This window comes from Schistocerca serialis, chromosome 4 (genome assembly GCF_023864345.2).
Source record: "Schistocerca serialis cubense isolate TAMUIC-IGC-003099 chromosome 4, iqSchSeri2.2, whole genome shotgun sequence".
In the NCBI taxonomy this organism is placed as follows: Eukaryota; Metazoa; Arthropoda; class Insecta; order Orthoptera; family Acrididae; genus Schistocerca; species Schistocerca serialis.
Window position 1 is genome coordinate 64,213,949 of NC_064641.1, and position 13,265 is coordinate 64,227,213.

The 13,265-nt window shown below is 38.7% G+C and overlaps 1 protein-coding gene across 4 annotated transcripts in view; it reads right to left on the reverse strand.

The window, feature by feature from the left end:
• The window catches only part of LOC126473172 (uncharacterized), an 84,310-nt gene that overhangs the window by 24,098 nt on the left and 46,947 nt on the right, over positions 1–13,265 (reverse strand). For all 4 annotated transcript variants that reach the window (XM_050100052.1, XM_050100053.1, XM_050100051.1 and 1 more), the window contains exon 5: positions 655–910. In XM_050100052.1, coding sequence (XP_049956009.1) covers positions 655–910 — 256 coding nt within the window. The remainder of the gene's footprint in view (positions 1–654; positions 911–13,265) is intronic.

The window sequence follows — 13,265 nt, forward strand, 5'->3', positions numbered from 1 at the left end:
CCTTTGCTGCATTTAGAGCATTTCTATTACTAGCTTCCAAATGGGTTTCCTGGAACTGAAGCTGCTCCAAACACACCAAGGACAAAACACTGGGCTTGATGAAGGCAGTGTGAGGTTCACCACTTGATTCCTGGAAGCGATCCATCCTGACCAGAGCATCACCCACTCAACACTTGGTCCAGGAGATATCAGTTCAAGTGCAGCAGCAAGGAGGCGCGGAAAGTACCTATAGCCCAAAATCAGGCAGATGACGTCTGTCGGCAGTAGTAACCTGACAATGGTGTCACATTATGACAGTGAAAATTCATCCAGATCAAATAATCCATTTAACTACATGCCCATGAGACTTTCAAGTATCTTACTCACTAGGAAAAGTACAAATACTACTAAATGTATTGAAAGTTATGTCCGGAAATATCCTGACAGCGGCTAAGCGAATCTCTCTATTGTGCTACTAGATGTGTTGAACAAAATAATCATCAAGCCACAAAACATCACCTTGTGACCTGATGGAGATATCATAGACCAAAAGTAGTAGCTCAATAAAGAAAATCACCTAGCAGCTGTCTGAAGTCTCCCAATATGACTCAGAAAACACATTACAGTTCTGGAGCACCTATTGAAAATAAATAGCAAATCAAATGTATTAAATACCTGTAATATTCAGCTGCTTTCTCATTCATGATGTCTAATGTTTGCTTAAAGGGAGAAAGATCATTTCTGTTTAGTGAGTAAACTCTGAAAGCAGTCTCTCTATAGGTCTGTGCCAAAAATGTACAATATCCTGAGCACTGTGACATTTCAACAGCTTTTTCTAATGCTTTTAATTCCCTTTTGTCCGGAATTTCATTAAATGCATTTAATCTCCTCAATCGACGAAGAGATTTTCCAAGCAAAAAGTGCCACTCAGCTGAAATTTAATGCAAACTGAAATAAACACAATGTATACCGCTATTAAATATTAATTGTTTACAAAGAGTAAATATTTATTTTAACATACATTTATAATCAATAAGTAATAATACATCTCCATTTTACATGGTATAGCACCAACAGTACTTGCATCCACAAAGGAGAATGTGAGCTCGTTCAGATACAAAAAACGGAAAAGCGACTGCAGCAGTATGAACATCAGTGAAGTGTATTTAAAAACCTAAACGTGTAAGTGAAACATTAGAGTAATGCAAGCTCCAAATTGCCCCCTTCACGTTGGTTAAGAGGCCATTAGAGATGAAGCATAGGCTCACACAAAAAGACAGCAAAGGATTTTAGCCATGATCTTTCCACAGGAACCGTCCTGCCTTTTGTCTTAATTTAGCGTATCAGAGAATACATAACTACGGATAGTTGGGATAAGGTTTTGAGCAGTCAATTACCTTAACCATTTAACCACCTCAGTCAGATAGGCAGATGTCAGATAATTGACTGCGTTCATAACAGTTGGGAATGAATAAATTCAATGTCTTATGTTTCATGGTCCATGGTCTTTAATGCTATTAAATTATGCCTTTAATAAAAGTGAACATTACTGAGGATCAGAATAATTGAACAGGTGTTTTCCTGCAACTTCTACTCCTTTTCCTATCTTCTTCCCTAGTGACTGATGAAGTGTATTTAGCTACAAATAGTTGAAACTGGCTGCCAAATTTAAACCATTTTTCTTCACACTTGTTCCTCCAATGCACGAAATTCTGATTTCCTTTTCTGTAGCTTGTTATCACATTCAGTCTCCCATGGGATCAGATTTCAAATATTTTAGGTATTTTTACAGTAACATTTTTACCTCCTTCAATTATTTTATTTATTTCTTAGTTTATTTATACATTGTTCTAGTTATTTTGTAGCACTATCCTGGCCTATGAATAAACAAACTTCTTACTATTTTTTCTAAACTGAAAAAGAACTAATTCTGTCACTGCACACTACATGCTATCCAACTCTGTGGTTTACTGGTATGTCCTAACATTTCGAACTATAATCATTCAATTCAATGAGGATATTGTTATTACCCTACAGCTGACTATCCAGTAGTCTCACTTCCTATTTCACTTTGCTAATCCTCACTAAATCCTAGTTACAACCCCTGAAACAACTGTACTTTTAATGTTCCATATATTACCCCTAAAACATGAGAAACATTGTTGATTCTTCTCTTGAAAAGGCAATCTGATGACTGTTGCACTACTTCAATATTTATGGAAAAAAGCCACTATTGCAGCATTAAAATAAAAGAAACTATGGCCTATTACTTCAGTTTCGCAATTTTAGTGCTGTAACTGAAACGCTGACCTTTAATGGGATGTAGGGGAGGAAATGCAAGAAAACAATGCTGAACATAAAAGTAACAAAATAGAAATAACCCAAAGTTTTTAGTTCACCACTAAACAGTTTCTATTTTCAGGACACAACTTTATTTAAACAGTAAAATTCACACAGAACAAATTTTAAGGTGCTTTTATGCTACTGAGATAATTCTCACTCACTCAGTTTAGCAGAAGAAATTCACGGACACATAGAATGTAAAATTTGAGGACCATATGTACATGGACTGCCCCATGAACTACAGACAATAAAGAGGTGGGGGGGCTTGCATGGTTCAACAAAACAGAGAACAGTACCATAGGTACAAGAACAATGGAGGAGTACCTGTGGAGAGCCCAGACAAACTTATGGTTCACAATGAGGAGCAGCAGTCTTATCAAGCAGTCATAGGGCAACAGTCTACATGACTGATTTGACTTTGTAACATCAGCCAACATGGCCTTGCTGTGCTGCTACTGTAAATGACTGAAAGCAATGGAAAACTACAGCCATCACTTTTCCGATGGATATTTAACTCTATGGTATAGTTCAATGATAATGGCATCCTCTTGGGTAAAATATTTCAGATGTAAAATAGACCCACATTAAGATCTCTAGGCAAGGACTAGTCAGGAGCATGTCACCATTAAGAAAAACAAAATGCCTTCTAGAGATCTTAGCGAGGAATGTTACAACCATCATTCGGGTAGGTGGGTTAGAAAGTTTAAAAAGGGAAGTGGATAGGTCGAAGTGGATTTAAATACGAGAAAATGAAGTAGGGGTAGTGCAGGACTAGGTCTATTAATGAGTAAGAAAATAAGACTGTGGGTAAGCTACATAAAAAGCATTGTTAATGCATTATCATAGCCAAGATAAACATGAAACCAATACCCAAACCAGTGATACAATTTTATATGCCTACCAGCTCCGTAGGTGATGAAAAGATTGAAAGAATTTCTGATGAGACAAAATAAGTTATTCAGATAGTTACGGGAGAGGAAAATTTAATTGCAATGGATCACTGGGACACCGTAAAAAGAAGAAGAAGAGAAGGAAGGGGAAAATTAGTAGGAGAACGTGGTCTGGTGGAAAGGAATGAAATACGGAGCACCTGAAATAATCTTGCACAAAGCATAATTGAATCATCACTAACACTTGGTTTAAGAATCATAAAACAAGATTGTATATGTGGAACAGACATAGGAAAGTTTCATACTGATACATAATCATAAGAAAGTTCAGAAACAGACTTTAAACAAGTAAAGGAACAAGAGCATAAAACACACGAAAAGACGAGGCCTAGAAAAATCCTTTGATATCACAGGAGATACTGAACTTCATTGCTGGAGGGAAAAAAATATAAAATGCAGCCAATGAAGCAAGCTAAAGCGAATACAAAAGCCTAAAATACTGATACGAATTATTTACAGAATGGGAAAAATGGTAGAAGTCGACCTTGGGGAAGATCGGTTTGAGTTCCAGAGAAATGTTGAAACCCTCGAGGCAAAGAAATCTTTTGACAATGTTAACTGGAATACACTCTTTGAAATTCTGAAGGTAGCAGGGGTAAAATACGGGGAGAGAAAGATTACATACAACTTGTACGGAAACCAGTGGGCAGTTGGAAGAGTCAAAGGGCACGAAAGGAAAGCAATGTTGAGATGGGAGAGAGGCAGGATTGTAGCCTCTCCCCAATGTTATTCAATCTGTACACATCGAGCAGTTAGTAAAGGACACCTAAGAAAGGTTTGGAGAAGGGATCGAAGTTGAGGGAGAAGAAATAAAAACTTTGAGGTTGCTGATGACATTGTGATTCTGCCAGCAACAGCAACAGCAAAGGGCTTGGAGAGCAGCTGAACAGAATGGACAGTGTTTTGAAAGGAGAGTGTAAGATGAACATCAACAAAAGTAAAACAAAGATAATTGGTAGTAGTCAAATGAAAACAGGAGATGCTGAGGAAATTAGATTAGAAACGAGACACTAAAAGAAGTAGATGAGTTTTGCTACTTAGATTATAAAATAATTTTGGGTGTAAAACAACTGATGATGGTCAAAGTAGAGAGAATATGAAATGTATACTAGCAATGGCAAGAGAAGCATTTCTGAAGAAGAGAAATTTGCTAACACTGAATATAAATTTAAGTGTTAGCGAGTCGTTTCTGAAGGCATCTTTCTGGACATTAGCCTAAGTGAAATGTGGATAATGAGGAAGTACTGAATAGAACTGGGGAGAAAATAAATTTGTACCATAACTTGACTAAAAGAAGAGATTGGTTGAAAGGCACAATCTAAGACATCAAGTAATCATCAATTTAGTATTGGATGGATGTGGGTTGCAATAGTTACTCAGAGATGGAGAGGCTTGTATCATGACAGAGCAGTGTGGAGAGCTGAATCAAACTAGTATTCAGTCTGAAAACCACAACAAAAACAAAGAAACAAGTCATTCATGATGATGTCTGGGATCTGCAAAGGACTTAACAGTATGGTTATTAGTCACTTACCATGATACTCCGCGAACCAACACATGCATTTTGTGAGTAAAGATATAATTCTGTCACAAGAAATGACTTACAAATGGCAGTAAACTGAAAGCATCAACAAAAGAGGGCGTAAGACATGCACAAGTGAGGTTATAACTGTCTTTCTATGTATCACAGGCAATATGGACAAATATAGGAAGGTAAGATATGGATTTTATGGCTGGGCAGTGGTGTAGCTGAGTGGACTCCATCCCCACTCCCATACCAAGTGGCCAGAGATGTCCCCTCCACATAAATCTACTACTAAAATGTATGCTTTATGTCCAATATTAATACCCACTTTCCCACAGGTAGGTCAAAATCTAAGTTTCTTTTGTTGCATTATCAGCTAGGATTTATGGCACAAACTTGCCAAAACGTAATCTAAGCTGGCCAAAATATTATCCACACTTTAGGTCAATGACAGACCGCAATGCTAAACACAATGTCATGCTGTACCGAGTAGTTCTGAAAAGCATCAAGCAAAGTGGAGACAGGCCGAGCCTCAGCTTCCAAGCGGCCCACACATCATGCTCGCAGACAGTTTGGCATGCAGTAGCTAACCCTGATCAATGCTGTAAGTCAAATGGGTATGGACATGCTTCAAAATTGTGGATGACTCTCAGGGTCACTGAAGAGAGACACTAAGGATGGTTCTCTAACCATGGCATGCAGCAATGTATGAGGCAGATGTAAAAGAATATAGACATGAGATACGACAGCATCTTCAGTTCAGATGTTAATCATCCAATCTTCTCCCCATTTTTTTTAAAGATATGTAGATGCAGATCATCTTCTGGGATTTGTATTAGCAGCAGACTCATTGCAGAAGCTTTCTGCACTAGCGGAATCAGCATGATCATTGGTCAAATTATCTACAAGGTTTAGCATCCAGAGGAACACTATGGAATTTACTATACTGTTGAGGTCATACAGAAGTTCGTGAAAGATGGAGAGCAAAGGATGAGACAATAAGTAATTTTCAGTCACCTTCAAATTACTGAAGGAGTCAGTTTATATTCTTCACGGGTATGCTGCCGGATATAATAGTGTTCACTACACGATATTTCGGCGCTCCATCTTCAGGTGCGATCACTGAGTACACAATCACGCTAGAACTGAATGAACATCAGAAACAGCGGCTCCTTTATACCCTGGGTCCAGGCCACTGTGCCTGCACAATAAGCAGAAGAGCTGCCCCCTGCAAAGCGAAGAATTCCACCGTCGTTGGCAGTAAACTGGTGAAACTGATAAATCGCAAATTAAAATGCATTGGGTTGAAAACCAGACCGTTGTTGTTTTATATCTGATAAGATAGGGTTCCATATCCTGCCAAACAGTGTATATATCATCCACTTATCTCCAAAAACATGTAGGTTGAAGAGAAGAAGTCCTGAGTGCGATATCTTCAAAATCTTCCATAAAAAGATTGGCGACAATAGGGGAAAGAGGACTCCCCACAGCCACACCGTCAGTTTGTTAAAAAAAATATGTCATTAAATAAAGAACATGTCGATGTCAACACATGGCGACTCAATTCAGTAGTTTTATCATCCAACTTTGGAAGAGTCCCTGTTAATTGGCCAACTTTTGGATGATAAAACTACTGAGCTGTGTCGCCATGTGTTGACATCGACATATTATTTATTTAATGACGTATTTTTTTAACAAACTGACGGTGTGGCTGTGGGGAGTCCTCTTTCCCCTATTGTCGCCAATCTTTTTATGGAAGATTTTGAAGATATCGCACTTAGGACTTCTTCTCTTCATCCTACATGTTTTTGGAGATAAATGGATGATATATTCAATGTTTGGCCACATGGAATGCAAGCTCTTAATTGGATTTTAGATCATTTTAACTAACTTCATCCACGCATCAAATTTTTGACGGAAATTGAAAAGATGGAAAATTACCTTTTTTTGGATGTTCTAGTACACAAAAAAGAAAATGGTACCTTGGGACATGGCGTATACTATAAAACCACACATACGGACCACTATCTTCATTCTACAAGCAGTCATCCACCACATCAGCACATAGGAGTTCTACGTACGTTGGTCAAGGGAGTTAATGCCATTTCTGATTCCGAAAAATTGTGACAGGAACTGGATCATCTTAAGGCTGTCTTCAAGCTCAACGGATATACCGATCATCAAATTAATCGTGCTTTTCAGTTTGGACCATCAAGAGAACCAGCACTGGATACTAGAAATTAGTTGCTTTTCTACACTTTGCTGGAGGTATTTCTTCAAAAATTTCTAGGAATCTCAGGAAATAAGATATTAAGTGATCTTTTGCCTTTGGCCAAAACTAGAGTCCTATCTGGATCTGCTAAAGATGATTTGGGATTGAGAAAGCCTGGAATTTATAAAATCACCTGGCATTGTGGAAAGGCCTATATTGGACAGACTATTCGCACTGTTCGTGACCAATGTGTGAAACATCAGCGTCACACACGTTTGTTCCAGCCTGGAAAATCTGCTGTCACCGAACATTGTCCCAATGAAGGGAATAACAGACATTTAAAGAGAGACAAATCATTGCTCCGGCTTCTCATTACAGGATATGTGTGCTCAAGGAATCCTTCAAAATACGATTATCTGATGACATTATAAATAGAGATAAAAGTTTTCCTTTAAGCAGGATATCGAACCCTATTTTATCGGATATAAAACAACAATGGTCTGGTTTTCGACACGCTGCATTTTAATTTGCCATTGATCACTTTCACCAGTTTCTACCACCGGCGGCGCTACAATTCTTCGCTTCACAGGAGGCAGCTCTTCTGCTCCTCGCGCAGGCACAGTGGCCTGGACCTGGGGTATAATGGAGCCACCATTTCTGACGTTCATTCAGTTCCAGCACGATTGTGTACTCAGCAATTACACCTGAAGATGGTGGCCAGATGGATCGCCGAAATATCATGTAGTGAAGACGATCAAATCTGGCAGCATAACTGTGAAGATCATAAACATGTAAGATGCCGGGAAAATCTACGGGCTCACATACTGAGGGAGTCACTGCACACGAGAATATTTCTGGCAGGTTGTGGATATACATCTGAGAAAGCTCTTCATATTGCTGATAATTCTGTTTCGTAGATGCTGCATACTGTAGGAAGGGAATGTCATTAGAACATTTCTGATGATCAAGGCATAGCTCACTTTGTCACAGTCAGCAGACATATATGTCTGACATCAGTGCTATACACAACCAGATACATTTAACGAGTGGCCGGTGGCTACTAAATTTCAGAACATGCTTGCGTCTGACAAGTGAAACATCTAAAATAAAGGAACGTTCTATGTGCCTAGTGGCCACTCCACAATTTTATTTCACGTAGTCTTTGGCGCTGTCTGTATATATTGCACAGAATGTCGCATAGTTGTGGAGGACCAAATAGAGCCTATGGTGATGAGTATTAGGGTCTGTGTGATCCTCAATGCCATACTGGAGGTTAAGGAACACAGTATGGGAAATCTCCATCTGTGGGGTAGTTATCAGGAGAAAAAAAGAGCTCCTGAATCATATGTCCCTTAGTCTACCCACTGTTGTCCTACTCGTTTTCGAATGGGTCATAGTTGGGATCTGGAAAAGTGTCATGTTAACATGGATGTTCAGGCCTACAGTAAATTTTAACTGCATAATTAATTAATAGAGTTGCTGGTGGCATGTCTTTAAAGGTAATTAGTTTCTGTCACATAGTGGCCTCCACTGTGGTGCAGAGGGTCTAGCAGGCCAAAGACAGGTGCTGCTTACCTGAAAGCAACACATCCACAGTAAAATCACATTAAAAATCTACGACTGGTAGAATTTTACTAGAAGATGAAAATCTACTCCTCAAGAAGCATGTTGAGTTTAATTTCCACATACAGGTTGTCTTGAACTGCTTTATGGGAGGTAATCATATCAGTCTGCAGTTGAAAAGCAGTCCTAATAAGTGAAAGTTGTCTACTACTTCCAGCCATTAGTTGTCCTAACATGAAAGTGCACGACTTACAGTTTTTGTAGGTGAAAAACTATACCCACGATTCTGGACCCATACCCATGTTTTATTTTTTAAGCAAGTTAACAAGGGTTTCAATATTAATACAATAGTAATCTCTGTCCACTGGGTGAGAAAATGACCCCTTTAGGCAAATCTTGTTAAACATCATCAGGATAATTAGTTTTCAACAGTCAATAAGTGGTGAAGCATTCAGTTGTGTATTTCTGGGCCTGTGTGTGTGTGCGTGAAGGAAGGGCGGGATTGTATACTTGCACTGTGATAGTATACTGCTGAATTCCCTGTATGTACAATGGGTGTTATAGGTCTCTATCTGCTGCATCTCCTAAGACATACTACAATGTTTTATTGGAATTCAAAGCAGAGTAGAATCTGGGTGGAAGTTGTTTAAAGCTGACACTTCCACGTACTGTTGTTGTTGTTGTTGTTGTTGTCGTCTTCAGTCCAGAGACTGGTTTGATGCAGCTCTCCATGCTACTCTGTCCTGTGCAAGATTCTTCATCTCCCAGTACCTACTGCAACCTACATCCTTCTGAATCTGCTTGGGTATTCATCTCTTGGTCTCCCTCTACGATTTTTGCCCTCCACGCTGCCCTCCAATACTAAATTAGTGATCGCTTGATGCCTTACAATGTGCCCTACCAACCGATCCCTTCTGCTAGTCAAGTTGTGCCACAAATTTCTCTTCTCTCCAATTCTATTCAATACCTCCTCATTAGTTATGTGATCTACCTATCTAATTTTCAGCATTCAGCATGTCCACGTACTATACCACCAATAACTTTGATATGTTGAACATACTGGTATAATGTACTCCTCAGTCTAAAGCACCAAGTGTTCCAACAGGGAAAAAATGTCCACTGGTAAGCTGGCTGTCCACTGGTATGCTGAATGCCCGTTGTTGCAGACTTGGTCACACATGGATATCAGTTGTGTGCATGTTCATTGAAGCTACACATTGTTCCCACAACTCCACTTCCACTGTTTGAATGTAACATGCTTTTGACATAGTAATGGACAGGAAAAATTCATTTAAAAGATAAAGTGACAAATAACACGAATTTGGTGGTTTTTTAAGGAAATAACGCGAATTCAGCAGTTTTTAAGGAAGTAACACAAAACGGCGTTTTTCCAACAAAATTTCTCTGGGTCCTTGTAAGATGTGTCGTAAATCTAACGATTTCAGTGACATATTTAATGTCGAAACGTTCCATGTTCAACTGTCGTACTACTTTCTGCAGTCTCGACGTCACTAGTGGCCTTTCGACTATTGACTTTTGCGAGCGCGTATGAACAACCACTGTGTGAATTTCGATTATTTATTTCTTCTGTGGTCTCCACAGCTCAAGAACGTATGACGAAGCGCGAAACATGTCTTGAATAAAATATCTGCAACATACTGTTATTTTCACTTTGTTGGGAATGATAGTTGTCTGAACTGTATGTTGTGGTGCCACAAAAAAAAAAGGATATTTTCATTTTTATCTTTGGTATTTGTTTCCAAATAATTATTCGTGTCAAAATATTTTGTTAAAATAATTTTTCTCTACACTTGTATCATGTTTGGCCCACCCTATCTTAGGAATAGTTCCATTTTCAACACAGCATTGAAAAATGGTTAAATATGACAAAAGTATATAACTGATAATAGAAAAAGCTTGCCAGAAAATGACACTGATGAATAGCACCGAAAAGGGCAAAAAGTGACACTGATATTGACTATAAAATAACACCAATTTTTTCCTGTCCCTACTCATAGTTCTTTGTACAAAATTACATTATTAGTGAAGAGAAATCTCCTGCATTGCTGTAACACACTTCGTGTAATTCCTATGGCCTCCAACGTTTATAGAGACCACCATGGTACAGACTTGGGTCGAAATGGTCAGGAAACAGTAGTGTATAATGCTATGCATTGGGTGGATAATCACACTCATTGTTTCATTCACTATCTAGTCAACATCCTTTTTTGTGGCACCACAACATACAGTTCAGACAACTATCCTTCCCAACTTGGTTTTTAACAGGAATCACTCCAAGTCACGTGTCAGTGGGTGATGAATATTATATTGATAAAATTATTGCGTACTGATTGCTGTTGCACAAATCACTGTGGAAATTTTATCACATGATAAATGCAAGATTATGACTGCAGGGCATTAAGTCAATTGCAAAGAAGGTGCCGTTGGTGGCGATAATATGTGACTGGGTCCTAGGATCCACTCCTATTCTTTAACTCTACCACACCACATACATTTGTGGGTGTTGAAATTATCCAGAATGATGTAGGGGAGGGGTAACAATAGTTCTTCCATTTACTGATAAGATAAATATCTGCCTTGCAGGAGGTGTAAGCTGCAAATTGTTATCAAGACACACAGATGGATTCTAATGGCTGTGACCTTCACTGTGGTACCCAGTAACACACGTTTGATAGAAGTGGATAATTGCACCACCACGCAAAATCCTTTTAAAACTAATCACATTATTTCAATTGTTACTAAAATGTGACAGTTTTGGACTGTAGGCATGTGATCTCCAATAACTGCAATTCCTGCAAGGCAACACATATGTGTACAGGTGGAACATCAATGTTGAAGTTCAGCCAGGTGGCAGTAATAAATGTTGTAATTCCATCGCATCATCACAAACCAAAAAAACAAATAATAATAATAATAATAATAATAATAATAATAATAATAATCTCAGTGTGCGGCCTCTCCAGTAATGCCACAGAAAGATAAAAAGGCCACCGTTGGTGGCTGGATCAGCAGAGGGGTCTCCACTGGCAAAGTACATGTATTGTTCAAGAAGGTGTCAACTTCTCCCACAAATGGTTTATAAGTTTCAAACGCTATTTACTACTTCTAAAAATTTGTTGTTACATCTACTCCTACTTTTTGGGCTTAAAAATATGATACATTATCAAATATCTCATAATTCTGTATCTCCTTTTTCTTTTTAAAAATCAGGCAAAAATGTGACCAGGGGTGCTGATGGCCCACACTGTTTGTACACAGTGGAGGTAGTTCACTGAGGCGATCATCGTGTGAAGACCTGCCACAAATTCCACAGACGGCTTCTAAAATACCGTAATATGATACACGAGCACACTGGCTACGTCAGAAGCAAGTTGCCTCGTGGGTGGTACGAAATAAGCATAGCTATATATAATGTCTTTTACATTTTTCCAGTTAGATGTGTCCTTCAAATGCTTATTTGAAGGCTCCTGTATCACCTCCATTTTCTTTTGGTCCTCTGTATATGTGCTACACAAAATTAAAAATCATGACATTACAAGTTTGGTCCGAGTTCTTTGTCAGTTTGGAACATTAGACCTGTGTAATAAATAAAGCCTTACACCACATCAAGGCTTCTATGTGAAATAATAGTGACAGAGGTATCACCCTACTTGGTACAGGCTCAAAGTGCTAGAGATAGTGTTTCAGTTGCTACTTTAAACAATAAGAATCAATTCTGCATTTTTAGCACTACAGCCACTTCACCACACTTATTTTTTATTTGCTCCATGAGAAACATCAGTTAATACTTTGTGAAGGAATATCACCATATGTCCTAGTTCTAAGTGCATATTGATTTAACCCTCCTGCTCCTTATGTCTTTCACTCCATGGTAAGCTGTAGAAGAGAAGATTGAGCGATTGTATGTTTCCACATTAAATTTTCTGCTTCCTGTCTCTAAGACAGCCTGTTCTATAGGATCATTCATTGCTCGAGTGAGTTTTAGTTATTTTAATTTGTGAAGTGTTCACCATGACATCGTGCATTCCAGTTGAGCATTCTCCCCACAGGAACCCCCCCAGCCACTGGAACGTCAACCTGGATTGAAAGGCCACCATTCATAGATAACACTCTAGCATTACCTGTGTAGCCCTTCATTGTCAGGGGCATATGGTTGACAGGGTACACGAGGACCGCACCGGTTTGGATTGGCCACCATATTGGCAGAAGCAACTGTCTATTTACTGAGAATCCACAATGTATGATGACTGATCATTGGGCACCATATATGTTGTCCTTCTTCAAAGAGCTAGCAGCATTTTCAAAATTTATGAAAAAGAAAAAACCTGAAAATGGTGACTAGATAATGACTGGCTGGAAGCGTGATAAAATAAATCAAAGGGAGCAATTTGATTCAGAATATAAATAATAATTAGGATAACATAAAGACTTAACACTCGGGCCAATGAAAGTCAAAGAAGAGATAGTTGGAGGAGGAGTAGGAGTAGAAAGGGAGGGAGGGCAGGAGGGGAGGGGGGCAGAGGAGTGAAAGTGTAGAGCATTTCAGGGTAACTGTGGCACCTATCTGGAATTTTAAAAAGGTCACATAGGTAGGTCTTTAGATGTTTGTTGTGAAGAACATTAGAATCTAGACAGAAATAAAACATCTAGTCCACAATTTAAAAAATGTAAA